The following is a 26,094-nucleotide window of genomic DNA, read 5'->3' on the forward strand; positions in this document are numbered from 1 at the left end:
GACCAAAGCCTTCGGCTTCGGCACGAGCTGTATCATATCATTGGACGCATCGGCAGAGCACTATCGTTGCTAAATCTACATTTGTGTACAAAGTCGGATGCGGTGTGATGTTACAGGTATTGCACTAGCCTCCAGCAAATCGTAGAGTAATCTCGCGGTGAATAAAGTGTAAAAGACGAGTGTTGGCCATGAAATGTGATGATATAAACCGTACACCGAGGCTATTGAGAGTCCGTCTGAGTTTCGTATGGTTGCAGGAGCAGAAGGAAATTGTGTCGATAAAAGACGGTTGCGTGTGTATCACAGCTTGCTGGACGGCGTAGGCGACGGCGGGGAAACGCTCAACGTCGACAGCCGTTGTATCGGCTGCAGCTTGCGCTTGATGTCCCGAAGGATCGTCGTCTTCGGCCGCCAGTCGTCGAACGCGTCCCGAAGCTGCGCAAACTCGCGCGAAAAGTATTGCGCGACGCGCTCGTCCGCGATGAGGTCTCTAAGAGCCCAGGGTATCTACGGATGCCCGCGTCAGCGCTTACAACAGAAAAGAGCGCAGCGTATGAACGTGAACGCGCCTCGTAGTCGTTTTGCTCCGTGCTTGCGTTGAAGTGCTCTAGGTCTAGTTTGGCATGTTGGGTCTGACCATTGTCGGTGAGGAAGAGGTAGTTTACGGCCAGCCTAACGAAAACACAGGTCAACTTCATCGATGCCTCCAAGATGAAGATGGAACGGAACTGACGTGAACGTAGCCAATTCCTCGTATGCCGAGGAGTGCCCCACGCCGCTCAACGAGCCAGCCGTGGCCTCGGAAAGATGGACTAGAAGCCGGCTGTCCGACAGGCCGGCGTTCAATATGCGGATCAATAATACGGTGAGGTTGGACAGAAAGTCCGACGAGCTGTAAAACGACCGATATTAAGTATGGATGTCGGATACCGCGGAAGATCATCACGACGACTTACGAGTAAGCATCTCCGTCGATGTATATAGCGCGTAAAATGAGTGGATGCGATGCGGCAGTGAAGAGTCCAGAATAGACCGGCACGACCTGATCGTCAAGCGAAGCAACGTAAAGCATCTTGGTCTGGAATACTGTGGTCAATCCAGCATTCTCATCCGTGAGCAGGCTCTCTTACCTCATGATCCAGCACGTTGCGCAAAGCATTGACGTAGCTCTTGGAAACTTCGCTCTCCGTGTTCTGGCCAAACTGTCAGGTTCACCGTATTTCCCACATAACGCTTGAAGCCCCTACCTGGAACTCGAACAACTCCATGGCCGCCGCGTTCTCGAAATACTGCACCGCACATTCAGTAATCCGGTTGACGCACCGCCCACGCGACAGAACCAGCTCACCTGGATATACGGCTTTGTGAACGAGCTCCCGCTCAGGTACCTCAGCGGGCCGAGGTGGATCCCGCACAGCGCAAGGCAGCACACCCTCTGCGGCTTCGACTCGAGTCCAGTGGCACCGGGCGCGAGCCCCGCCGCGATGCTCTGGCCCGCCGCTGCTAGCCGATCCGCCGCGACACTGCGCGCGGTGCGGATGTGTCCGTCTCGGATGAGGCGATCGAGGATGTGCGTGGAGACGACCGAGCCCTGGGAATGGGTGGCGACGAACACCACGTCCGCGGCGCGCAGGTCCGCCATCCACTCCTCGTTCTCCGTCAGCGCTTTGTACAGCCTGTTGCGCAAGGCGAACGTGAGTATTGGCGACGAGCAGGTGCGGAAATACGCACTTCTCGACCCGGATCTCGATCTTGCCTTCGCCCTCGAGCGGTATCTTGGTCACCTTCTCGAACTTGACGCCGTGCTTGGCCTCAAATTCCTCGACCGCCTGGCACATCATGTTCGCCAGCTTTGTGCTCGTTCCCGTCGGCTGGTCACAGACATTTAGTCCTCCACCCAACCACCACCATCATCGAGCACTCACCTCGCCGAGGACGGTCCGCATCATCCCTCCGTAAAACCAGCCGTGGATGCCTAACACAACAACCCTCCTCGCTCCCCTCAGCACGTCCCCCTCCACAGCCGCCGCCGCCTTCCCCTTCTGCGTCCCCCTCGCGCCCTCCACCACGTCCCACGCCTTCGGCAGCGCCCTCCCAAACTCCTCCTCCTTGCTCTTCCCCTTCCCCCTCTCCCTACCACCCCTCCCTCCGTCCTCGCCCTCCGCATAGGCCTGCAGCGCCTCTCCCAAATACCTCAATCCCTTACCCACCACTCCGCTTCTCCCCTTTCGGACCGGCACGTCCGACCTCGGCGGCTTATGGAACGTATCCGCCCACGTCGGCAGCACAAGGTTCGGCACGCCCGACCTCGGGCCCGTCGGCGTCGAGCTCCCGCTCTTATTGCTCCTCTTCGACGGGGACGGCGATGGCGACGCCGCGCGGCGCGCCGTCCGGTCCTTTACCGAGGTCGAGTCGGTCAGTGGCGGCACGGTGGTGCCCTTCTTCTTCTTCGGCTCGCGCGCGTTCGAATCCCGCTTCTCCGCCTCCTTACGCTCTCGCACCCTCTCCTCGCCCTTCGCCTTCTCTCCCGGAGTCGGACCGGGGTCGACCTCGTCCGGGACGTCCATCACCTCCATCTCCCCTCCCTCACTGCCCTCTCCCGCGGCGGTGATCGTCCGACCCGTGAACGCCCTGCTCATGAACAGCGACGCCCAGCCGCTCCGATGCTGCTCGATCGTCTCCCCAACCGGATTCCGTTCCCGTTCCCTCTCCCGCTCCTCCTCCTTCTCCCGTTCCTGCCCCCCCATCATCTCAGCCTTACCGCACACGAACAGGACGAACACGATGCTCACCTCCCGCGCAAGCGCCTCCGCTTTGACAGCTTCCGCGCGCGTGGTCCCGTCCTCCTCCCTCTCCTCTCCGGGCGCCGGTCCTCCGGCATCCACCTCTCCCCTCCCCAGGGGCGACGGCGCGCCGTACCACGTCCACGGCGCCAGCCACGACGACTGATTCGAGCCCGAGCGCGCCGTCTCGCCCGAGAACACTGACGCCGCCTTGGGCCGCACCGTCGACGTCGAATCTTCTCGCCCGTGCTCGTGCGCCGGTGCACGTTCCGGCTTCGGCGTAGGGACGGGCTCGGGCTCGGTCTCCTTCGCGGAAGCGGGAGCGGTAGCGCCGCCAAACCCAGGTACATAATCCCACCACGTCGAGCTCGTTGCTTCCTGCGACGACGACGGCGGCGGCACGACCATCGTCTCCGGGCCCACAGACGCGTCACCCGAAGCCGGACTCGGACCTGCGTCGGGGTCTTGCGTCAACTTCACGTACACCCAGTTGCGCAACAGACGGGCGTCCTCACCCGCGTTGCCCCCGACGGGTTTCGTCACAGCTACGGAAACGATAAATATAAAAAAAAAACGGTATCTCGTCAGCGCCCGCACGACGAAAAAGGACACGCAGAGAGGAAGGACGAAGGAAGAGACGCACTCTTCGACACGCCGCGTTTCTCCTCCTCCGCGAGCCGGCGTTCCGGCACGACGTCGCCCTCCCTTACGTCCTCGGCCTGCGCAAGCGCCACGCGCTCTTCAACGGGCGTCTCCGGCCCCTTTGGTGCCGCCGTGCGCACGTCCTCCGCCTGCGCCGCCGCGACGGCGCGCTCGAGGGGGACCTTCGGCCGACCTAGAAGCGGTATGCTGAGCGTGAACCGGGACGCGGTCGGATTCAGGTTGATCGTGGATGTCCCCGACGCGGAGGGGGACAGCGTCGGCGCGGGAGGCGGGGGCCGGAGATGGGAGGGCGAGGTGGGGGAGGACGGCAGGCCGGGAACTTCCTCGTCGATGGAGGACGGGATGGAGGGCGCGGCGGAGAGCGGGGGACGGGGCGGCGAGCGCGGGCCCGCGGATCTGGTGGGGGAAGTCTGGGTTTGGGGTTGTTGAGGGTGCTGATTGTGTGGGGTGGGGGAGGAGGACGGGGTGGAGGTGATGCTCAGCCACGACTTTTTCCGCGCGTGTGATTTGCGGGAGGAGGGGATCCAGCGCGGCGGGGAGGGAGATGTCTCGGGAGAGGCGGACAGATCGACAGCGGGCGCGGGTGCTGCTGCTGCTGCTGCGCGTTCTGATGAAGCAGGCACTGTGTCCGACGTTGCGGCGCGTTCTCTAGCCGCGGTTTCTGTACTTTCTGCTGCGGTTTGCTGTTCTGCTGTTGCCGGGGTCGGCGCCACGGCGATTGGCGCGCGCTCTTTGCTCTTCGAGCGTGATATAGATCCGAACCAGGACGCGATGGCGCTGGATTTCGAAGGGCTCGTCGAGGGCGCATCGGTCGGCGCAGCACCAGCCGCAGCGGTGGCAGTATCGGTAGCCTGCACATCGACCGGTGCGGGCGCAGCAGCAGCTGGCGGGTCCACCTGCATATCCCCCGTCGTCGCCCCAGCGCTCGCATCGTCGGCGACCTTGAGTCTCTTGCTCCCCTCGTCCTCCTCGCCCGGCGCCACGACGTCGCTGCCTCGCTTCATATCGGCCTCCTCCTCCTCCTCCACACCCTCCTGACTCGGCGTACGCTCGATCGTCGGCAGATGGTCTACGGCGCTCTTCAGACCCTTGCCTAGCTCGGGCTGCGCAAAGACGAGGGACACGCTCGGCGGCGCGGCGGCCCTGCTCTTCCCGCCAGGCGCGCCGAGCGAGCGGATCGAGGGAGGACGGCGGAGCGGGCGGCGCGGGGCGGCGGTAGAGTAGATCGACGAGCGGCGGCTGGGCGGTGCGTTCAAGTGGCTGTTATCGTTGGCGGGGACGTTGGGGATGTTCATAGGACGGCGAGGAACGCGAGAGCTGCGTTGTGCGCCCCGACGTCGAGGGAGGACGGATGCGGAGCCAGGTGCCGCGTACCGGGTTGCGTCAGTGAGCGGGCACGTGATGCATAGGTGCTGGGGCTAGCGCTATAGATGTTGGGTACGTAAATATAAACGGAGCTGCGTCAGAGCGAGCACAGCGCCCGGCGGCGTCGAGCTCTTAAAATCGGAGATGTCGAGCACCTGAGGCGGCGCACAATCTGGCGCGTTGATGAAAATACAACTTGATTGAACACATCGTATTTATCGAGTGAGCAAACGGGGAGGTAGGTAGGTAGATTGCCGACGAGGTCCCGGTAGCGGAACAGCCGGTTGCTGCGCTGCACGTACGCCACTCGTGGAATCGAAACAGGAGGGCACGAAGGGGCCCGTACCGGAAGAGGCAATTCACACGCCCGAAAAGAGACGTGGCGCTGCACACGCTCGCGCATCGTCTCTCGGGTATGACAGATCTCGATTGATATATTCTACTCATATATGCGCCTGCGGCACGACAACAGTAAGCCTCGGGTGATGTAGTAGGCCCAGATGGCCAGATGAAGCAGAACTTGCGAAGTGCAGGAACGCACAATTTTTTTTGGCTGTACTTATCAGTGAATGCTATTGCTCCGTGGGTTGTGTCCTGGAACCATAATACGCACTCGGACGTCTTGTATTCCGTGTTGCATGCTACATATCGTACCGTAAAAAGCATAAAAGGGTCATATATGTTTATTGCAACCAGAAAACACTACCCAGACAGCGGCGGGAGTATAGTGCGCTGCTTCTCGACCCTCTGAACATCGCTTAGTGTATAGGTATAGTGCGAATTAGCTCCACCATCTCCGCTACCGATCAAGGTGCTGGGGAATAGCTGCCCGAAAGTATAGTGTCCGGCCGTAAATTGTTGGAAATGTTACTCCAAACAGAAGCAGTATGATAGGCATTGGCTCGACACTCACGCCGGTTACCCTCGGCTTCCGTGCATCGCTGAACACTGCACTAAGAGCTTCCTGCCCACAAAGTGGGGAGAGCTCAAGGCTCATTATTCTGGACCACGTCATAGTTTCGAGTTGATCGTCATCTGCATATCAGTTCTGTTAGCCCATGGCGAATTGCACGTCGACGACGTTGTACTACGCGCCCTTACCACTCAGAAATGGGTTGACTCCCTGCAAACTCCTCAATGAGTTCTAGCTATGTTCGACAACAGCCCATTCTGATCGAAGGGGATCGAGGTTGCAACAGCGTGTTATGATCGCCGGTTTGCGTCAAGCTTGCAAGGCCGTCAGTTGTTGATTGTGCTTTCTGGAGCGAGGACTAGCATGCGTGATCGCGTATTTCCGCATCAATGCATGTGTTCATTGGCCTGGGGAGTCGACAACGATTCCATACCCGGTGCACCACACTCAAAGCACACATGGACATCCCAAAACGACGTGACGATTGTTCGCATGTTCCCATGTTGCATTCGCGTCGAGGCTTTCACCGTCGTGTACATGTAGAACGCGGAAGCGAGATGTAAAGCATCCCGGTGAATCGAATTTCAGCAACTTATCTCCTCACCGCCCAGATCATCCTATCCGCCCAATATTCATACTCTCCTCCTGCTTCCATCCACCGCCCATCCGCGCGCTCGTCCCTCCTTATCCCACCCTCATCCTGATCGTACGCATAGACCCTCGCCTCAGCATTCCTCTTGTACCTGCCCGCGTCCGCCCGGTCCCTAAACACCACCTCCTGGAGTGTGCCACACTGCGCCCTCCACGACTCCGCAGCGACGCGCATCGCCTCCCTATCCATGGTTCCGAACAAATGTCCGCCAGCGAGCTCGAGCTCGCGCAGCGCCGGGAAGCGCTGCACGAGTGGCGCAATGCTCGCTAGTGCCTACAATCACGATTTCGTCAGTCCATCGTGGATATCCAGGGGCAGTAGCAGGCCCGTACCTCGAAATGATGAAACGTCGGCACGTATATATCCAGACGCGTCACGCCCTCGAAGGACAGACCCGCACCATCCATCCCGTCGAACGGCGGACACCCGGCGCGTATGACACATGCGTCATCCACCGCACGGTACTGTATCCCGAGTGTGCGCAATGCCGGCATACGCCCCGGATGCTGTACCCGTTGGTCGTCCGCGTCCCCGTTCGTTTCTTTGTCCTTCGACGCAGTCGCGAGTGCGATATCCTGCGCAACATGCTCCAGCGCCGGTCGTCCAAGCGAGAGCTGCCTCACGACATCCGCACCCGCGCACAAGATCCTCAGCCGGGGCAGCGCGGCGTCCGACACACGCAACTCCGCCTTCTCGTTCCTCCTCTCCTTGTCAACGAGGACGAGCACCTCCAGCATCCGCTGCTCCTCTAACCACCGCACCTCCGGCATGACATCTCCCATAAGCACTCTCAGCCTCGCGTCACACCCGTCCACCGCCGCCCTCGTCATCCTGCTTCCGAACCCCAACATCGTCACCCTCTCCAAGTTGTGCATCCCTCTTATTGCGTCCTGGACAAGCGTCCCAAAACCCCTCAACAGCAGTCCTCGCTCCTTCCCCGCGACTTTCTTCGTCCAACACGATAGATCCAGCGAGAGCTCGTGCACGCACGCGCCCCTCCCTCTCTTCCGGACGCTGCGCAGGGCGGCGCACATCGCGCGCGGGCGGAGGGAGGTGGAGGATAATGTGCAGTATAACACCGGTTCGGACGCGGCGTTGAGCGTGCGACTGGCACGAGCGAGCGACGGGAGGTCGCGCGGACGCAAATGGGCCGCGATGGCGGACAGGAGCTCGTACGGGAGGGAGGGAACCTCGTTGGTCGCCGTAGCCGTCGTGGTCATCGTTGCCAACGAAGAGTCCATCCTAGACATTCGACAACGGAAAGCAAGGCGCAGTTGTTGATTTTTCACTGCGGGAGAAGTGGAATTTTTGGGGGCGTGCCAGCACCAGCCGGATTTATATAAGAAAAACGCCAGCAGCGCAGTCCGTTTAGCCTCACGGCCGTCTTTACATATTCAGTCCGCCCCGCCCAGGGTCGCCCATCGTCACCGGACAGCGGGCCTAATTACCTAACCCGAGCCAGGGGCCATTCGCCGATGAGGCTGCTCCAGGCGTTTCATCCCCTCGTTCGTCGGCGCCAGAGTCCAAAGCGGGACCGGAGGGGCGGTCCCATGCTAGCGTCTGTGCCATGGCCATGCCCGCCTGCGGCGGTGTCGGACGAAGACCAGGAGATGAGCGGGCATCAGACGGAGTCCGCGCGTGTCGGGCGTGGTCGTCGGGATTCCCATGAGCCAGAAAAGTCTAATAGAGGAGGTGGTCATAGGAGTTGGGTTGCCCCCTGTTGCCCCCCTGTTCTGCTAACCAGCGGAAGTCGCTGGCAGCTGCATCGTACTAGCCCAGTACTGGCCAGAACTTGCACCGACGTTAGTATCGCATGGAGCGGTGGGCCCTGAAGGCAGCAGGCCCCTGCTCGATTCCTCGTAGAGAGCCAGCGCCTTTTCAAGAATCTACGTTCGAGAGCAGCCCAAGATATGTGGTTCAATCGATACCACGGCCCAAAGTACGAGAAGAGAATACACACATCCTCGAGCTCGTCATCGACTTACGACACGGCCAATGCCGACCGAGCCTATTCTCCGTAAGCACCGCCACCGGCAGCACAACCGCTCACTTGCCGGTCCTCCCCTTCCCCCCAGGGTCCGTCCCGACGGACAACTTACTGTTGAGAGAAGGTCGAGATTATTACTGCGGCAAAGCCGACGCAATGTTCCATGATCTACCTCTGCCGAAAGCTGTCGTGTCGCCCTCGCTATATTTACTCCCTTAAACATATACTACCTCTCGAACGTTCAACGCAGAACCCCTGTCCACCCTGTTGTACTTCTGATCAACTGGCACGACCAACTAACAGATCAACATGTCGTCTACGGAAGATCACAGCGGAGTTCAACGCCAGAAGAAAGGAAAGTGGAAGCGCTCGAACCAGGTGTGCACCAACTGCCGGCAAGGAAAGGTAAGCCTCCCGGAATACGCTACCCACCCTCCCCTGATATTCGTACTTGTGTTCACGCTTGCCGTTCTGTCCGCTTGCAGAACCGCTGCGACTTCCAGGAACGCTTCCCGGACCCTTGTTCGCGATGCGTAGCCCAGGGCGACACGCGGTACGTCTGCGTCCTGTCTCGATATCAGCAATCTGACATAGCCGTGAATTCGCATGCTTCAGACCGTGCTATGTAGACCCGGCTTTCAAGCGTCGAAATGTTCGCAAGTGCGTACACGACAGTCTTATACCGCCTGTACCCCTTTCCAACATTTCTGTGTTTACTAGAAAGCCCGACGAGGTGCCACAAGACACGAGCCACTCTCAAGACCTCATCACCCCTCAGCCGACTCGTACGTCATCTTTTTATCGTGTTTCTGCCCTTCACGCTGACTGCATGCACCTGCTGCAGCGTCGCCCGATGAGTCGGGCTCCTCAACCTTCCGCGCTTCTGCGCCTGCGCCTGCCCCCGCCGCTCCCGAACCGGCGCTGACCGCTCCCGCTCTGGGCGCCTCCCGCCACCCACCCGGGGCCGTCCCTTTCTCTCCCTCTCCAGACCGCGTCTGCGGCTCGGTCCACCTCTCCGGTTTCGAGATCGATGCCCTTTTTGACGAGTAAGTACCGTCCATTCACCCTTCCCCCTTCCGCCTTGGCTTACCGTTCTCTCTAGATACTTTACCTACTACCACCCGCACCTCCCTCTCCTCCCATCCACCCTTTCGCCTCTCTCCACCTTCTCCACTTCCCCCTTACTCTTCTGGACCCTCTGCGGCGTCGCCTCCCGCCCGCGGCCGGGCCACCCCATCCCCCGCGCGCGCGACCCGGCCCTCTGCCTCGCGATCGGCCGTGAAACGAAGGAAATGATCGCTCAGTGCTTCATAGCACCACCGCGGAACGTCCAGGCCGTCCAGGCCCTCCTCGTCCACTGCGAGTGGCCGATATCGTCCCGGCCCGTGCGCGGCGAGGATGTGTGTTGGGTGCGTCTCCTTCATTTCCACGTAAACGCTGCGGCGCTGACCAATGGATCAATGGACCACCTTACAGTTTTACTCCGGCCTCGTAGGGTCCTTCTATGTCTCTTCTTAGACCCTTTGCGCTGACGGAACGCTCACACGGGTGCATGTAGGCCCTTCAGCTCGCGCTCTCGCTCGGCCTTCACCGCCCGCACTTCGCGCGCGAGTTCTGCCTCGCGATCCAGCTCAGCGCTGACGAGCTCCGCGAGCGCACTTCAACCTGGGCCCACTGCTTTATCATTCACCAAGAGTATGCTACCCTCTCGTTTCTCTCCCTCATCATCCTCTGCCGCAATGCTAACGCGATTCACAGCATCGCATCGATGCTAGGCCTCCCCTCCTGCGTCTCGGACGATTGGGTGACCGCCTCCGCCTCGCACCCCTCCACCGCCGCCGCCGACCCACTCATCTCGCTCGACCCGGACGTCTCTAAGCTCCTCCGCATCCAGCGCTTCGCCCTCCGGCTCTCGACCGTCATGGGCCACTCCGTCCGCTCCAAGTCGGGACAGGACGCGAGCACCGGTCCGGCGCTTATCGGCATCCTCGCCAGCGAGCTCGTCGACATCGAGAACGGTCTCAGCCCCATGAGTACGTCCCCTCTTCCTTCCCTTTCTCATCTCATGAAGCGACTGATCGGTCGTCCAGACCCGCGCGTGGCGATCGCGTTCCTCGAGGTCAAGCTTCAGCTGTACACTTACGGCCTTCAGGACGACATGATGCTCGCCTCGCCGATGGACCTCCTCTCGTGCTACACCTCCTCCATCCGCATGCTCGAGATCCTCCACAAGCTCGCCGCCGCGCCCGACACGAACGCCGCCTTCTGGCCGCGATCTATGCTGCTCAGCACCGTCTACGCCACCGTACGTTACCTCTCCCCGCCGACGCTGCCGACTGACATCTCCCTCAGCTCTGCCTCCTCAAGCTCGCCTCCCTCCAAACAACGCACCCCCAAAAGTTCACCGTAGACCGGAACATGATCCTACGCGAGATCATGCGTGCCTACGACCTCCTCAAGGTAAATCAGACCAAACCCATTTACCCGTTCCCGCCCCCGCCCCCTTTCCACCGCTAACCCGTCTCACTCCCAGGGCCGCTCGCTCACCCCGGGCGACGAGGCCGACCAAGTCTGCCAGATCATCCGCTTCCTCTCGCGCCGCCTCGCCAACTCGCCCCCTTCCTCCTCCACCACCTCCACCTCCTCCACGCCCGCAGCCCCGCCGAAACGGCCGGCAATGTACGTTCGCGCGCGCATGAGCCTCGGCGGGCTCCTGTACGACGCCGTGTACGAGACGATCATCGCCGGCCCGTGGGGCGCCAAGCTCCAGCCCGGCGCGCTCCGTACCCTCCCCGGCGCGGCGGGCTGCTGCGGCCTCACCGACGCGGACGAGACCGTGGAGCGCGAGGAGCGCGAGCGGGCGGAGACGCAAGCGCAGGTCCGGGCGCAGCCCGTCGTCCCGCAGGTGGCGGGAATGCAGGCAGCGCCGACGGTGCACGCGGCGGCGCAGGAGCTTCCGATGCTCTCGACGTCGACGTCGGACCTGGACGTCTTTGGGTGGCTAAAGTAGGTTGTTTTTTTCTCCCTTTGTTTTGGACAACGTAGCTGATGAATGGTGGTGACGCAGCGGCATGGATACGACATCGTACGACGAGCTGATCAACGACGTGGCCAACTTCGGCGCATTTGGCACGTCGTGGATGATGGGCGACCTGTCTGCAATGCAAATGGGCTAACGGATAGGTTGGCGACGTTTCTCCTTTCAGTCTTGGGATTATTCGGGTCTCCATCTGCAGGCATCAAGTGTATTGTAGTCTTCGATAGTCGTGCAATCACCCACTCTTGTCAAATCCGATCAGCCGTTGAACATCATCGCAGTGGAGTAGCTCGAACAAATCTCATCGTCTACGGAGCCCCAAAAGCTCCCGTCCGTAATCATACAAACACAAACCTGACGTCAAATCATGTTATCATAATGAGAACAGCTCCGTGTGCAGCGCGATTCCGCCGAGCGCGACGCTCCGCGCCATGCCGATCCTCGCTACCGCGTTCTTCGCCTCACGCGTCAGCCGCTCTGGCCCGCTCGCGCACACCGCGACGCCGCCGCCGAGCCCAACCCAGCGCAACCCGGGGACATCGAAATCACCCGCCTCGCAGTCGCACTCCGTCGCAAACCGTTCCTCCTCCTCGACCTCGAGCTTCGTCTCCGCCGCCTTCTCCGACGCGCTGAGAACGCCGGGCTGCGAGGCCGACGCGGTGGAAAGGGTGGATGTGCCAGCAGTATCGGGCGCGCAGCAGCACGACGCGCCCTTCGCGACGGAGTCCGCGCACGGCGCGCAGGGTGGCGTGACGAAGTCGCGAAGCATCTTATGAATCGACGGGCGCCCGACCCGCACGTCCGAGTTGGGAATTGGCGGGACGGCCTCCGGGTTGCACAGGCAGGTAACGAACACGGACACGTGGAGGTCGAGGCCGGAGCCGGGCGTCGCCGCGACGGCCGCGATCTCCATCAGCGGCTGAGCGAACCACTCGATCGCACCTATATATCGATCAGCATCGAGGAAGGAGAAGGAGGAAAGGGGCACGGTACGCACCGAAGGACTTGATGCACCACGCGAACTTGATCCGCTTCGTGCGTTCGCCATTTGGCCGGCCGAGCCTAACGCAGCGTCCAACGATGTCGTCCAGCATGCCGAGGGTAAATGTCGCACCGCTACCGCCGGCGACGAGTAGCACACTCTCGAACTCGCCGAGGTCGACACTGCAGCCGCCGTATGGACCGTCGATCATGACCTGCACGTCCGCGCCAAGGTCGGTGGTGTCGATACCATCGAGCTCCTTGCCCTTGGAGGTCCGGTCGCGTTCAGCGCGGGCATAGGCGTTTAGCTCGCGGCTCCAGTCGCCAACGGCGCGAGCGCCCAGGGTAAGCGTACCCCGCGCGGAGCTCGGCGACAAGCAGGACGTCGAGGGCGGGGCGCGCATGATCGTGAGTGGGTGCGATTCGAACAGGCGACCAGAGACAAAGGCGCGCAGGCGGACGTGCTGGCCGGCGACCCAACCGCCAGAGCAGTCGTGGACGTTGATCTGTGGAAAGCAGTCAGTTGTGAATACAAAAGGAGCCTCAGGTAGACTGATGCGGGGCTTACAATGGTCATGGCATGATCGACGGGGATCAGCGTCGCGTCCTTGATGCGGAACCGGAGCAGGCGCATGAGCAGGTCCAGACCATAGAAGGCTAGTGGTGGGTAGACCCATGGGCGAGCGTAGATCGTGTGGTAGCAAACCGTCACGTAAAACGCGACAAAGGCCAACACACTAGATCACAGACAATCAGCATCCGGATGAAGCTCATCTGCAGTCGGAAAGCGACGTACTGCACAACGAAGAACAAATTCCAGCACAATCTCCGAATAGATCGGAACGACGTGAGCACAATCACGCAGAGAACACCAAGGGCAGCGACACCGCTTGTCTCCTTTTGCTGGCCGAGAATCGGAAGGCCGTATTGCAGGTGGTTACGGATCCAGAGTGCGCCATGAACGACGGCGCCGATGAACATTCCGCGCCCGGCCCATTTGTGGACATAGTTCAGTTTCTCGTAGCCGTTTCCCGGGCCAAGGAGGAGCGACAGCAGTGAATTCTTGGTGGCGAATAGGAAGACAACTGGGAATTGTGCCAAGGCAAGGAAGCCGGCACGGTTCGGGTTAGAAATGAGCTCAGACTTCATGGTGATGCAGACGAGGACGGTGACGAGGTAGCCAATGATGATGAGCACTGCGATAGACAGATCAGCTCCCGATTCTGATGAGGAAGGGGATAACTGGAAACGCACTTTGTCCGACGTCGACCTCTGTGCCCGGCAATGTCCAGAGGAGAGCTGAAGTGACAATCCTAGCCACTCCTCGCACTCTATCCTTCCATCCCGGCGAACCACCACTCCGCTTTCGTTCGTCGCTAGCCGCCACTGGCTGATACGCTTTGCCACTCCAGTCCTCCCAGACGCCAAAGAGGCCCGCGAACGCTCGACGACTGCGAATTGCGCGGAGAAGGTGCGGGAGCGAGATTAGGATGGCAATGCCGGCGGCGGTGCCCCAAATAATGCTAAACTTGCGTTGCCATTTCGGATCCTCGACGTATGAGCTGGAAGAGACAGAGGGAGGGCGCCCGAGGTGTCACCGACGCCGTCTGACAGACGATAAGGTGCGCTTACTTGTAAACCTGAAGTTCCGTCGGGATGACGGGTGGTGTACCAGACATGATTTCGCAGACGAAGACCCGACGACAAGTCAAGGATGGGCAGGAACGCTAGCCTGAGTCGGGAGTGGGGCCGTCGTCGTCGTTGCGTCCGGCGATGAGACGATATCCAGAGAGGCGCTTGGGAAAGTGCGAGATGCGGCGCCGGCGATCGTGGGAAACAAATAGCCGCGGCCCCCGGGCTGTGGCAACCGTTGCCGCTCTGCTGTGGAGACTGGGAGGAGTCTGGGCGGCATTTCGGCGAACACCTCACAACCCGTCGTCGCCGTCCAGCGCATATCATCTCGAGGAGAAGAGGAACGGCTTCGACGGTGAGGTATAAGAGGCGCTAGGGGAGCAATTGGAAGACAGCAGTCCGCTTCTGCTGCAAGAAGCTGCAGTGAACCCGCGCCAGGGCTTCAAGACGTGCAATGGCATGCAGGAGAGAGGTAAGGGCAGACATCGGAACGGAGCAGCCTCGCACGGAGGTTACAGGTTGCGGACGTGCACGGCGGACGAAGCACTGCGGCTCCCCGAACGCGCAGCGCTCATGCTTTGAAGTCGTGTGCGCGACTGTTGGTCAAGCAGACCTTGAGCGACTATAGTGGGTAATGATCGACATATCCTTCTGAGATCAGGATATCCAGCGTCATTGAGGAGGACCAGAAGAAGAAGCCGGCGTCGAAACTCACCTTATCCTTCGCAGGTCGCCGTGCCTCGTAGGCCGTGCTTGCCTCTGATAAGCATTGAATATGAAGCTGTTGATGTGCTGGCGATATTCCCTTCTATGTTGTAGTAGAGCATGGGCAGAGAGACACCGTATTCGCGTAGAGTAGGGGGAAGGGCATCATTGCGCTGTGAGGGAGGAAGACGAGATGATGGTCGATGGGGAAGGTGAGGCAATTCGGCGCAACACGTGTGAGGCATTTCGCTCATTGGCTCGATGCCCGTGAGAACATTCCCTCTCTTTCTGTAGCCTTTGCGAGCTCTGTCATACTCTGTGAAAGCACTCGGATTCGTCCACATCAACGAGCATGCCCTTGCCTAAGGCAGCTAGTATGGATTGGAATGGCTCAAGCAAGGGAAGTGACGCTCGCAGCAAGGTTCAACGTTCAACACGCCATAAGTATATACTTAAGCAATATGCAAGCAAACTCCAGTGGTCACAGTCGTTTACGATCGAATCGCGAAGCGGACGGACAACTCAAAAATGGTAGAATAGATTGTTGTATTATTGTCTATCATACAGCAATGCCGCACCCGACTATAAATGCGGATTTACAACAACAACTCCAGTGGTCCGCGCGGGTCAACGCAGTCTCCTGTTGACGCGAAGACGCGAAGATGCAAACCGTGGCGTGGCATTCGAATCACGAACCTGTGCACGCTCGCTTATATCCCTAGGATTGTCTTTGCCAACGCGCTACCGACTCGTGGAAGGGTGTGAGCCGACCAGCTTGGCCAAGCGCAGGGGCCGTGTGACATGTATATATTATCTTGTGTACCGCTAAACCTTCTTAGATACGTATAATAACAACAAGTTTGCCGAACATGGCCCCCACTTCGACGACGCAATGCGCATAATGCCCCTTGTTACGCTCCGAAAACTCAGCGCTCTAGCTCCCGCTTTCTTTCGCAAGCTGTGTGCGCTGCAAAATGCCTGACTAGCATCATTCATCCCCCAATGTTGTGGAGGTTTCTCACCCCCCTGTATGTGCCTTTACCTCAATATTCAATGCAATGACTCACCAACGAGTTCATATTACGTTGCTTAGGAAGATCCTTCGATTATTCCATGTTGTAAATGCAAGAGTCCCCAGCCGGATAGGATCGAGAAGCCATGCGTGTAATAGCATACTCTAGTTTGCATACGATTGTGGGGGATCTCTACCTGTGCATTCTACGTGCGGGTGAGTAGGTTTATTGGCGCCGAAGGCATTCGGTACCTTGATGTTTCAGTATCCATTCTCAAAATCAAAGTGGCCTCCCTTATCGTCAATCTCTCTGACAGTGGTGTGAGGGGCGACAACACGTATATGGTCAAGCGTAGCGCCGGCTGTCGTCTGCTATCTGCAAAGAATTGAATATAAATAATGGAATTCGAGCGCAAACCGTTAGTCGTGCCGAAGAGTCGCATCGCTCGGTGGAACATGCAGCACAACCTCGTCTTCACGCAGGCGCTTGTCATCGCCCTCAGCGTCCTCATTCTGGCCCAACGCTGCCATGCGTTCGCCCCTAACTGCAATAATGTCATCGCACAATGCCCGTGTGGTGGTTCAGCCTCTCCTGTGGGTGCCACAAGCTTTCAAATAAGCTTCACAGCCCTAACGTGTATGATAAACACAGATCAATCCATCGATCATCGTCTGCTGCGGGTGCACACCGCTGTCACCTCCGACCGAGACTTTGAAATGAAGATCGCCAACCCTTGGACAGTCCCGAACTACTCAATAGACATGCTTGATCATGAGCTACGTATTACCCATGTGCCCTGATGTCTAATCCAACTGCGCGAAAGGCTGGTCTATGTAGCCTTTCGGATCCCGGACAGAATAAAACGTTGACCGGTCGTACTTGTGCAGCGGCACGTTCCTCTTCAACCGTTCCACGAGATCTGGCTACGGACAACGCAATGAGCCAGTAAGCGTTGACGTGATTCCATAGAATGCTCACATTGGCAATGAAGTGTCTTCCGAAAGCAATCAGGTCCCCCGTCTTTTCGCTCGCCTCAAGCGCGCTTTCCCTATTGTACCCACCCGCGCTGATGAACGGCTTTCCCTTCCAAATCTCTCTCAGAAAATCGTTGGACTCTCTGGCAGAATCATAAGATAAGGGGTCTTTGTCTACGTCGCCCACGACGCGTGGCTCGATGACGTGCAGATATGCGAGGTCCGCGTGAGCAGAACGTAGGGCAGCGACAAGATGGCTGAACTGCGGAACGGGATCCGGCATGCGCATGTCTATTAGACACATTGAGCAAAGAGTCGTCGAAATGAGAAGAATGCGGGAGATGGTTTCACCCTGGGCTGTGCTCCACGGACTCAGCCTGAGCGCGACTCTATCGGCTCCAATGGCGCTTGCGATCGCATCGACGATTTCGAGTGCGAACCTGGAGCGGTTCTCGACAGAGCCTCCGTAGATGTCCGTCCGTTCGTTGGACACAGATTGGATAAACTCATCTACCAGGAAGCCGTTTGCGCCTGTGGCCCACATTCACAGTCAGCCTGGAATAAAATAGAGCGAGAGCCAACACCTTACCGTGGATCTCGATCCCATCGAACCCAGCGTGAACTGCGTTCTTCGCGGCTTCAACGAATGCTTGGACATACTCTTTGATTTCGGGTATGGACAGCTCGCGAGGAGTGTCCTCGGCGTATGAGATCTTGATGGCAGACGGAGCAACGTAGTCAAACGGACCCTCCGCCTTGAGTGCCGCAGGGCTGGCACCGCGCCCGCAAGCAGCGAGCTGACAGAACATGTATGAGCCGTTCTTGTGAACGGCCGAAGTTACCTGCGCCTCGCTGTGTTATAACACCATTCCAATCGTTTTGTACCCCAGGGGAGCACGCACCTTCTTCCATTGGGAGACTTGCTCCTCGTTCCAAATACCCGGAACATTGGGGTATCCTCCAGCGTTTGGTGATATCATGGTGCCCTCAGCAACCAACAAAGTGCCTATTCTTTGTCTGAACAGCTGAGGATATATGAAAGAGTTGTGCATGTTCATACCTGGCGTGCGCGACCTCTGCTCGTACATCTCTGCGACAATATCCAGCGGGACGTGCTCTGGAGTGCTTCGCAAGCGCGTCAAAGGAGCCATGACTACGCGATGCTGCAGTACGACGGAACCGACAGAGATGGACTGGAAGAGCTTGCTCTGAGCGGACATGGAGCCAACAAATGATCAGGAGCGGAATTCCCGAGTGGAAAGCGCTCGCAATACATATTTGTGGTTGAGAGACGCGTTTCTTATACGCGCTCCGCGGTGTTGTTCGCGTCTGCGATAGCGCGACGCGCGTCCAAGACGCGCTTAGTGATCACATAGATCATATCAGTCAGCTCCTGAATCCCATGTCCCGATCGCCGCCCCTTAGAGTCCTCGCTGACAAGATAGACATATCGGCCATTGGAACCAAAAGAGGGAGCGTTGGCTATGCATCATGTACTGAGTCTGGTCGTCGACCCGTGAAGGTGCACAAGGGTACACTGCGCATGTATGCGCCAGCTCGCAATTTCTCTGAGAATAGTTCGCCAGCACACAAAGGCAGAAGAGCCGTCGAAGCTCAGAACTTGAGAGTCCGTCGTTCTAGGCGAGATGTCCATAGGACTATATACAGTGTAGTGCTTCAATTCGGAAAACCTCGACTGGAGACTTGGACCGAACTGTCGTCGCGTCTAGGATGGAGATAGCATAAAGCGCGCCGGCCGGTGCTTCATAGCACCTTGCTCTCATCGGAGGCATGGTGGTCAACGAGAAGGAGTGCTTTGCCGGGCCGATGCCGAAGGGGCAACAACCCCGCATCACGTTGGTCGGCTGATACGCAGCTGCACGTTCCACGACGTCCAACCCATCCACCACCATATCTTGCCCGAGGTCCAGTAGCATCAACAGAGTGTCTGGTGTATACATCCTTCCAGCGTTCACTACCAGACACAATGGCCTGTAACCACGGCCACTCCAAACCGGGGACCTCATCGGTCCCTGCCTATCCCAAGCTCAACTACTCCGGCGGCGCCAAATGGATCAAGCACCTCACGAAAGACCGGCTCGCGACATTTGAGGGTGGCCACTTCTCCAACGTCAACTTGTCGTCGGTGATGTACCACCACCGCATCGACGACTCGCACCACGTGAAGCTCCAGGCATGGACCGCGCCGAACCGCACGAAACCGAGCTTTGCGGAGGCGATGAAGCAGGAGTTCGTCCCCGTAGGCAAGGGCGCAACGTTTGGGCCATCTTGTGAGTGTTCAATATGGCGGAATGAGACGATCTCGGGGCTGATTGCGACAATTAGGGGTAATCATACGCGTTACTTTCCTCTCGCGCATGATATATTGATTGGATTTTCAGACAAACGTTTGGTTCAAGGTCACCATAAATCTCCCAGCGGAATGGCAGAAGTACGAGCGCGTGCAGTGTATGTATTTCACCAACGGTATGGCCCAGCTCATCTAACACCAAGTTTCTATTTTTAGTCGAGTTCGACCCTGACTGCGAGGCCATGATCTTCACCACGGCCGGTGAGCCGCTCCAGGGCATCACCGGCGGCTGGGGCGGAGACCGTCGCGTCGAGTTCATACTGCCGCCCGAAGCCCGCAAGAAAGGCACGTTCGACTTCGTCATTGAGAGCAGCTGCAACGGCATGTTCGGTATCAGCGGTATCGGTCCTCCGGACGTGAGCATACGTTGTCCTTCATATTTGACTTGGAATGCTGACCGTGATTCCGTAGAACAACCGCTACTTCTCGTTGCGCTCCGCCGACCTTGTCGTACCCAACCTGGACGCCTGGGCCCTCTTCTGGGACTTTACCACCCTCCGCGAGCTCGTCGACACCCTCCCGGGCAACACCCCACTCCAGAACCTTGCGCTCACGACCGCAAACGCAATCATGAACGTTTTCCAGAACGATGACCCGTCCACGATTCCCGCCGCACGCCAGCTCGCTTGGAAGGTCTTCGGCGAGGCCTGGGACGGCAAGGCGGAGAAGATCTACGAGGAAGGCGTGGAGCGCCCGCTCGTGTGGGGTATCGGACATTGCCACATCGACACGGCGTGGTTATGGCCGTACCGCGTCACGCAACAGAAGGTCGCGCGGTCATGGTCTACTCAGGTTGACCTCATGGAACGGTATCCGGAACATCGTTTCACGTGCAGCCAAGCGCAGCAGTACAAGTGGCTCGAGCAGGTTTTTCGCATCTGCTGTTCGTACAGTGCTTCGGCAATCAACTCACGAAACATGTAGCTTTACCCCCCTCTATTCGAGCGCGTCAAGGCCAAGGTTCTCGAGGGCAAGTTCCACCCTGTCGGCGGCTCGTGGGTTGAAAACGACGCGAACATGCCCTCCGGAGAGGCGCTCGTTCGTCAGTTCGTGTTTGGCCAACGGTATTTCGAAAGCCGGTTAGCATCCATCTTCATTTGAGGAAACTGCGGTATTGAAAGCGAATTCGTACAGCTTCGGCTTCCGCTGCGACACCGCCTGGCTACCGGACTCGTTTGGTCTTACTGGCGCACTGCCCCAGCTCATCCGGCAAGCAGGCATGAAGTACTTCTTTACACAGAAGCTCTCTTGGTGAGTTTGATGCAACTAAACTGTCTTGATGTGTGCTCACCTTCGTCAGGAACAACATGTATGCGAACAAATGCCGTGGCTCGAGTATTCACTGACATATATTTCGCAGAAATGTATTCCCTCACTCGACGTTCAACTGGGTGGGTATCGATGGCACTCAAGTCTTGTGTCATATGACTCCGGTCGGTATGTTCTTTCATCTCAACCTATGCACGGTCGAATGGATCTTTGATCGACATTTCAGATACGTACACCGCCCAAGCGACCGTCGGCGACGTAAACAAGGGCATCACCAACCACAAGGTTTTCGGTCACGTTTGGCTACCCTGGGCTCTTACTCATCGACATCGTCTCAGAACTTGGAGTCCAACGACACTGCGCTGCTTGTGTTTGGTAACGGCGACGGCGGAGGTGGCCCGCTCGCGAAAATGCTTGAGAACGTACGCCGTCTATCTTCAGCTTCTTTCCTAGGCGTGTACATTTATTCCTTTCATCAGCTTCGCCGCATCCGCGCCACCACGAACGCGCACCGCGAGCTACCGCCTGTGTCCATGGGTAGCTCGGTCGAGGACTTCTTCGACGACATCACCAAGACTACTGAGGCTGGCAAGACGTTGCCGAACTGGTATGGCCCTTCTATCAACGATCAGAAAAGATCGAATAGGCAGCTGACATGCAGGGACTCAGGCATGGAGAACTGTACTTGGAGGTAAGAGGGATGTTGTATCTTACGAAACCGATTACTTACATATCAATTGCAAGTTCCACCGTGGCACATACACCTCCCATGGTATGCGTGTTGGCCGTCATTGACAAGTGATCATCTTCTCATCCATTCGCATTGAGGCTCAATCAAGAAGGGCAACCGCAAGTCTGAAATCTTGTTGCGCGATGTCGAGGTTAGTTGTTCCATGCCTTTGTGCGGCATCCTTTGACTTCGTCGACCAGCTGGTTGGAACATTGGCGTCGTTATACAAGCTCCACCGCAAGGACTACGAGTACCCGAAGGAGACTATCGACACCGCCTGGGAGAAGGTCCTCCTCAACCAGTTCCACGACGTACTACCCGGATCCGCCATCGGTATGGTCTACGACGATGCAGAGGAACTCTACAGCGAAGTGCGCAAGGACCTCAACCTCGCCCTCGAAGATGCCTTCAAGGTCCTTTTCCCTGAGTCGACCACGCTAGATGCCGCTGTCTCGCTCAAGCCCGCTCTCGCACCGGCCCTCGTGGGCTTCAACACGACCTTCTTCCCCAGGAGGGAGGTCGTTAAGGTCCCACTTGTCGGCGGCGCTGCGAACCTCAAGAACAAGCTGGTGCAAGTATCGAAGGATGGCGCATCGGGGTACGCGCTGATGGAGGGCGCTGATGGTGCGAGCCTGGTGCGGCCCACGGGGATGTTTGCGGACTGTGCTCCGGTGTCTGTGTATACGAACGGCACGGACCACTTCGTGCTCCGGAACGCAAGCGTGCAGTTGACCCTTAACAAGGGTCGGATCACGAGCCTTTACGACGTCCAACTTGCGTACGTTACACTACCTCGTTCGCTTGCCTCATCCACTGATATACCACAGACGGGAGCTCATTCCGGAAGGACACTCCGGTGGTCTTGTCATTTTCGAGGGTACGCTTGATCGTGCAGCTACAGTGAACGCCAACACTGACGTCAAACAGATCGTCCGAACAACTGGGACGCCTGGGACGTCGAGATCCACCATCTCGAAAAGGGGAAACATCTGGAGTTCGGCAATGTTGGCATTGTGGCCGAGGGCCCTCTGCGTGCCACGGTCGAGACTGAAGTCAAGTATGGCCAGAGCACGATCAAGGTTTCGGTGAGCAGAGGTCCTGCAACCGTGTATCTGCTCTTCCTGAAACCTTCTGCTTCCATAGATCTCCCTAGACGCAGTCCCGGGTGAGCATCATTAATGCTGTGATTGATAACTTCATTACTGATGTAGAATCCAGCGACCCTGAAGCACCATTCGCGTCCTTTGTTCGTCTTTGATGCCACTGTGGATTGGCACCAAAGGCACGAATTCTTGAAGTGTTAGTATCCCAATCTTTATCACATTGAAACCTGGATGCTGATAGCGAGCAGTCGAGCTTCCGTTAAACATTCACAACGACAATGCCACGTACGAAACGCAATTCGGCTTCGTACAACGCCCAACACACAAGAATACTACTATGGACATGGCCAAGTTCGAGGTGTGCGGGCACAAGGTATGTTCACAGCCAACATTTATTGCACGTTTCTCTAGGATTGGCACTAATCTGCCATGTAGTATGCTGATTTGAGCGAGTACGGCTATGGCGTGGCGATCCTGTCGGAGTCGAAATACGGCTACTCCTGCCAAGGCAACGTCCTCAACATCTCGTTGCTGCGTGCCGCAACCTCCCCCGACGAGGAACAGGACCAAGGTGCGTATGCCATGAGCATCATTAATGCAGCAAAATGACCTAGTTTGCAGGCACGCACCAATTCTCGTGGGCGGTGATGCCCCATATTGGCCACTTTTTGGAATCCGACGTGCCCCAGGCAGCGTACCTGTTCAATGCTCCTATTCACTGTATGTCACTGTGCGGATCGCTTCTCATCAGCGACTGATTGCGCCATAGCTCGCTACGTGCAGGACGAGCGCGTTGAGTCGGCCTTGGCGACAATGCGCCCTCCGTTCGGCGTTAGCGGTGCCCACAACGTCTTCCTCGAGACCGTCAAACGTGGGGATGACGACGACAAGCACACTACGACGGTGATCCTTCGTCTCTACGAAGCGTTCGGAGGCCATGCTAGGGCCAAGCTGCACATTGCGAAGCACTTTGGCGTCAAGCAAGCGTACCTCACTAACCTGCTCGAGGAACACATCACCGAGTTCAACCTCACCAAGGCGGATGCGATGGCGGAGACCACGTTCCCGTTAGAGTTCCATGGCTTTGAGGTCAAGACGGTCAAGTTAGTGCTCGAAAGTAGCCTCCGAGATGCTGCGGCGGAAAGGTAAGAGACGCTGCTTGTTAACGAGGATGTACAGCTGACAGCTCGTTGCAGGCCAAGGCAAGGTAAGCATGACAGCTGGGTCGATGTTACCTACGAAGCAAAATCCTTCGATTAGTGCCGAGCACTGGCGGCAACCGAATATGATCGATTCAGCGAAGGAAGGGTTGTAGTTGTATGTGAAGAATAGTTGACGAGTGATCGTTGACCCCGGCGAGTTGAGCCTCTTACAGTGTTGTCGATGCCAACACTTGTACTTCCAGTTGCAAAAGTGACGACTGTACTGTAAAAATAGCAACGCGCAAAAAATGATGTTGCTCCATATTTGTCGTGCAGTGTTTTGAGCGGTGCCATAGTTTGTTGGGATAGTTTGGTGCGTCTGAAGCGTTTGCCAGGGACATCGTGACTATCACAGCTCATAGAGCACTTGTAATGTACGATAATGCTTGAGACAAATATGTAGTCGGGCTGAAACCGTAAGTTAGAAAAGCTAGACTTTTGTGAGGTTCTATGGGCAGGCCCCATCAACAGAAGGCAAGGGGCGATGCTTATTCGCTGTCCTCGATGAACTCCTTGCTCCTGATGCGGCTCCGAGGGATTACGGAACGTGCCCTTCTCTTCACCCTAGCGCCGACGGACCCTCGTGCGTCGGTATCTTCTTCGCCCCCAGTCCGCCACGAGTTAGCATCTGACTCGACATTCGACTGGTCAGCTTCCTCCCGCCTGCTCACAGCCCACAAACTCTTCTCCACTTGCGCCCCAAGCTTTAGATCCCGCTTGTCTTGCTCTTCGTCCTCCTGCAGTTCGGCGAGCAGTTCTTCCTCGTCCGTCTCCTGCGGCATCAGATCCCCGTCGTTGTCCTCGTTAGGGGCAGGACCCAGCTCGGCGCGTTCATGAGACCAAGTAGGCGGAAGGCGAACGAATGGGTGCGACGGCACTGTATGGACATGCACGTGGGGGACGGCGGGAGTTGGTGTACGCTGAGTTCGTCGACGAGCGCCCTTGGTGGATCCGGAGCGCTTACGAGTATCCGTGGGCGCGGCGCTGGAAGATGTTCCGTCTTCTGGCTCGTCGGCGTCTTTCTCGTCGGAGGATACCTCGCCCGTGACCGAGATCGGCGTGATGGAGAGCGCGTACTCAACATCGTGAGCCGTGAGCTACAAGCGACGATGGAAAAGGGATGTATTTTAGTAGTCGTTTCCACAAAAAAAACAGGTTACGCTTACGATGTCGGACGGACTTTTCCGCCACACCTTGGTATGGAGCTTTGTCCTCCGCTCTTGTTCGGTGACAGTGATGGCGCGTCGTGTGATTTTCTCTATGAAGGCAACAATGATGGAGTATAGTTGCTGAACAACGCTTGCAGAGATATGATACTGGACGTCTTCGTCTGCTGAATGGCGAGACGCGTAGAGTCTGGTAAGGTTTAAGCATCGGCTCGCAGAGATTATGTGGGTCGAGGTACCTGATCAATCGTCCCAGCGCTGCAACTCGGAAGAAGTCCAATCCGTTCTTGTGCAAGCCGGCGTAATCCAGGTCCAAATCGGCGAAGAGCGCTTTCAGTTTGTAGTGCAGTGTGATGCCGCCCTGGTGGGCATTTTTCTGAGCTCCAGTCGAGGACTCGCGATCCGACACATCGTCATCATCCTCGATGCTCCTGCTCTTCTTGGCTATTGTATCTGGAGCAACATCGCCCTGATTGTCGGGAACCTTCCGCTTCCGCCCCGGCTTCTGGCGCTCGACGGTTAAGGATGGCGCAACGCCACGGGCCTCAGCGCGCTTCCGTCGCATCCATAGTCTCTTCTGAAGCTGTCGACGGTGCCGGGGTGAGAGGCTTTCAAGTAGATCGGCAGAGGGTTCGGGTGTGAGACTGGGAAGGCGAGACGCCTGACCGGAGGTACCAGCGTCGAGAGGTTCGGACGGTGAGGCTGGATCGATGGGCGTGTCGTCATTCGAGGGTTCAGAATGCACTCCAGGAGTTGCAGGAGACGCAAATCGCGAACCCTGGGGCGCGTTCGGAACGACAGTTTGCCGCCTCCGTTCTTCGCCATCCCTCAGTATCGCGTCCATTGCCTTGAGCTTGTGCGCGTCCAACGCCTCTAGAAGGTCCTCTCTCGCCCATTCTTTCTCCCGTTCGTCTCTCCACTGCTCCCACTCCTTCTTCCGCACCTGCTGACCGGCCCGATCCCGCCCCTTTTGCGGTCCCACTGATCTTCGTTGGCGCATGCTGTTCCTCCTTTCTCGCAGCTCCTCGTTGCGAGCGTGGTCACGGGAGCTGACAGCCCAACTGGGCTCTGCTACTATCAACCCTTCGGCCGCGGACTCCTCGAGCGCAATCCATTCCTCCGAGACTTCGAAAGCTGGCTCAAAAGCTTCAAGTCCGATAGGAATTTCGTCTTCACCGTCGCTGTCGTCGCTTGCGTTCGAGCGAATCACGGCTTCGAGGCTATCGATGTATGCACAGACGTCTAACACGCTCTTGGTCTCGATGGATGCAGCTATGAGATCCGGCCGAAGTCTCGAGTGAACGCAGAGGCCATGGAAGAACTTGGACTTCTCAGACGAAGTCCAGAAACCCGCTGGTGGCACGAACGAGGGTGGTAGGGGGTCTCCATCGTCTCCAGCAAGGTGACTGTTGGTGGACGCGAGATGTTCGCGGTATTGAGTGAGGTAGTGTTGCCTGACATCGGGTTTGCTACGTTCTGGGGCAAAGTCTTCATCGGTTGACATTGCCAGCGCGCCGAAAATCATTCATAAGGCAGAAAACATGGTCA

General features: G+C 57.9%; 7 protein-coding genes across 7 annotated transcripts; 2 read left to right on the forward strand and 5 right to left on the reverse strand.

Moving 5' to 3' along the window:
- Positions 1 to 68: 68 nt before the first annotated feature.
- On the reverse strand, positions 69 to 5,010 carry PUNSTDRAFT_93924 (uncharacterized protein). Its single transcript, XM_007389160.1, has 11 exons — positions 3,427 to 5,010; positions 2,793 to 3,328; positions 1,926 to 2,735; positions 1,732 to 1,871; positions 1,349 to 1,676; positions 1,248 to 1,289; positions 1,131 to 1,193; positions 957 to 1,078; positions 734 to 892; positions 537 to 672; positions 69 to 507 (listed from the first exon to the last, which is right to left on the reverse strand). Exons 1-11 carry the CDS (start codon positions 4,739 to 4,741, stop codon positions 301 to 303), a joined length of 3,858 nt encoding a protein of 1,285 aa, XP_007389222.1. The 5' UTR covers positions 4,742 to 5,010; the 3' UTR covers positions 69 to 300.
- A 1,306-nt stretch (positions 5,011 to 6,316) lies between these two features.
- Positions 6,317 to 7,596, reverse strand: PUNSTDRAFT_139447 (uncharacterized protein; the record flags this gene model as incomplete). The annotated part of the gene is made up of 2 exons (XM_007389161.1): positions 6,317 to 6,649; positions 6,709 to 7,596. The coding sequence occupies 2 exons, from the start codon at positions 7,594 to 7,596 to the stop codon at positions 6,317 to 6,319; spliced, it is 1,221 nt and encodes a 406-aa protein (XP_007389223.1).
- A 2,535-nt stretch (positions 7,597 to 10,131) lies between these two features.
- On the forward strand, positions 10,132 to 11,539 carry PUNSTDRAFT_116966 (uncharacterized protein; the record flags this gene model as incomplete). Its single annotated transcript, XM_007389162.1, has 5 exons — positions 10,132 to 10,396; positions 10,454 to 10,668; positions 10,716 to 10,823; positions 10,897 to 11,369; positions 11,431 to 11,539. 5 exons carry the CDS (start codon positions 10,132 to 10,134, stop codon positions 11,537 to 11,539), a joined length of 1,170 nt encoding a protein of 389 aa, XP_007389224.1.
- A 234-nt stretch (positions 11,540 to 11,773) lies between these two features.
- On the reverse strand, positions 11,774 to 14,060 carry PUNSTDRAFT_116967 (uncharacterized protein; the record flags this gene model as incomplete). The annotated part of the gene is made up of 6 exons (XM_007389163.1): positions 11,774 to 12,342; positions 12,398 to 12,887; positions 12,950 to 13,118; positions 13,178 to 13,577; positions 13,636 to 13,943; positions 14,014 to 14,060. The coding sequence occupies 6 exons, from the start codon at positions 14,058 to 14,060 to the stop codon at positions 11,774 to 11,776; spliced, it is 1,983 nt and encodes a 660-aa protein (XP_007389225.1).
- A 2,474-nt stretch (positions 14,061 to 16,534) lies between these two features.
- PUNSTDRAFT_116968 (FMN-linked oxidoreductase) lies at positions 16,535 to 17,925 on the reverse strand (the record flags this gene model as incomplete). The annotated part of the gene is made up of 6 exons (XM_007389164.1): positions 16,535 to 16,654; positions 16,710 to 16,996; positions 17,057 to 17,236; positions 17,295 to 17,547; positions 17,608 to 17,711; positions 17,766 to 17,925. The coding sequence occupies 6 exons, from the start codon at positions 17,923 to 17,925 to the stop codon at positions 16,535 to 16,537; spliced, it is 1,104 nt and encodes a 367-aa protein (XP_007389226.1).
- A 695-nt stretch (positions 17,926 to 18,620) lies between these two features.
- PUNSTDRAFT_56157 (glycoside hydrolase family 38 protein) lies at positions 18,621 to 23,636 on the forward strand. The gene is made up of 24 exons (XM_007389165.1): positions 18,621 to 18,998; positions 19,108 to 19,174; positions 19,233 to 19,432; positions 19,488 to 19,943; positions 20,001 to 20,155; positions 20,211 to 20,327; positions 20,377 to 20,385; positions 20,437 to 20,513; positions 20,572 to 20,630; positions 20,684 to 20,767; positions 20,825 to 20,952; positions 21,015 to 21,036; positions 21,090 to 21,117; positions 21,174 to 21,226; positions 21,276 to 21,853; positions 21,903 to 21,952; positions 22,003 to 22,160; positions 22,219 to 22,240; positions 22,294 to 22,374; positions 22,427 to 22,551; positions 22,614 to 22,749; positions 22,800 to 22,898; positions 22,948 to 23,323; positions 23,375 to 23,636. Exons 1-24 carry the CDS (start codon positions 18,693 to 18,695, stop codon positions 23,436 to 23,438), a joined length of 3,450 nt encoding a protein of 1,149 aa, XP_007389227.1. The 5' UTR covers positions 18,621 to 18,692; the 3' UTR covers positions 23,439 to 23,636.
- An 83-nt stretch (positions 23,637 to 23,719) lies between these two features.
- Positions 23,720 to 26,050, reverse strand: PUNSTDRAFT_147005 (uncharacterized protein; the record flags this gene model as incomplete). The annotated part of the gene is made up of 3 exons (XM_007389166.1): positions 23,720 to 24,477; positions 24,547 to 24,736; positions 24,786 to 26,050. The coding sequence occupies 3 exons, from the start codon at positions 26,048 to 26,050 to the stop codon at positions 23,869 to 23,871; spliced, it is 2,064 nt and encodes a 687-aa protein (XP_007389228.1). The 3' UTR covers positions 23,720 to 23,868.
- Between the last annotated feature and the right edge of the window lie 44 nt (positions 26,051 to 26,094).

This window comes from Punctularia strigosozonata (genome assembly GCF_000264995.1).
Source record: "Punctularia strigosozonata HHB-11173 SS5 unplaced genomic scaffold PUNSTscaffold_24, whole genome shotgun sequence".
Taxonomy (NCBI): Eukaryota; Fungi; Basidiomycota; class Agaricomycetes; order Corticiales; family Punctulariaceae; genus Punctularia; species Punctularia strigosozonata.

Excerpts from the sequence above, each read along its gene's own strand:
- PUNSTDRAFT_93924 (XM_007389160.1), bottom strand. The coding sequence starts at position 4,741 with ATGAACATCCCCAACGTCCCCGCCAACGATAACAGCCACTTGAACGCA. Across the intron at positions 1,677-1,731 it reads ATCGAGATCCGGGTCGAGAA|GCTGTACAAAGCGCTGACGG; the intron begins GTGCGTATTTCC and ends CTTGCGCAACAG. Across the intron at positions 893-956 it reads ATCGACGGAGATGCTTACTC|CTCGTCGGACTTTCTGTCCA; the intron begins GTAAGTCGTCGT and ends GTCGTTTTACAG.
- PUNSTDRAFT_56157 (XM_007389165.1), top strand. The coding sequence starts at position 18,693 with ATGGCCTGTAACCACGGCCACTCCAAACCGGGGACCTCATCGGTCCCT. Across the intron at positions 18,999-19,107 it reads CAACGTTTGGGCCATCTTGT|ACAAACGTTTGGTTCAAGGT; the intron begins GAGTGTTCAATA and ends TTGGATTTTCAG. Across the intron at positions 19,175-19,232 it reads GAAGTACGAGCGCGTGCAGT|TCGAGTTCGACCCTGACTGC; the intron begins GTATGTATTTCA and ends TTCTATTTTTAG.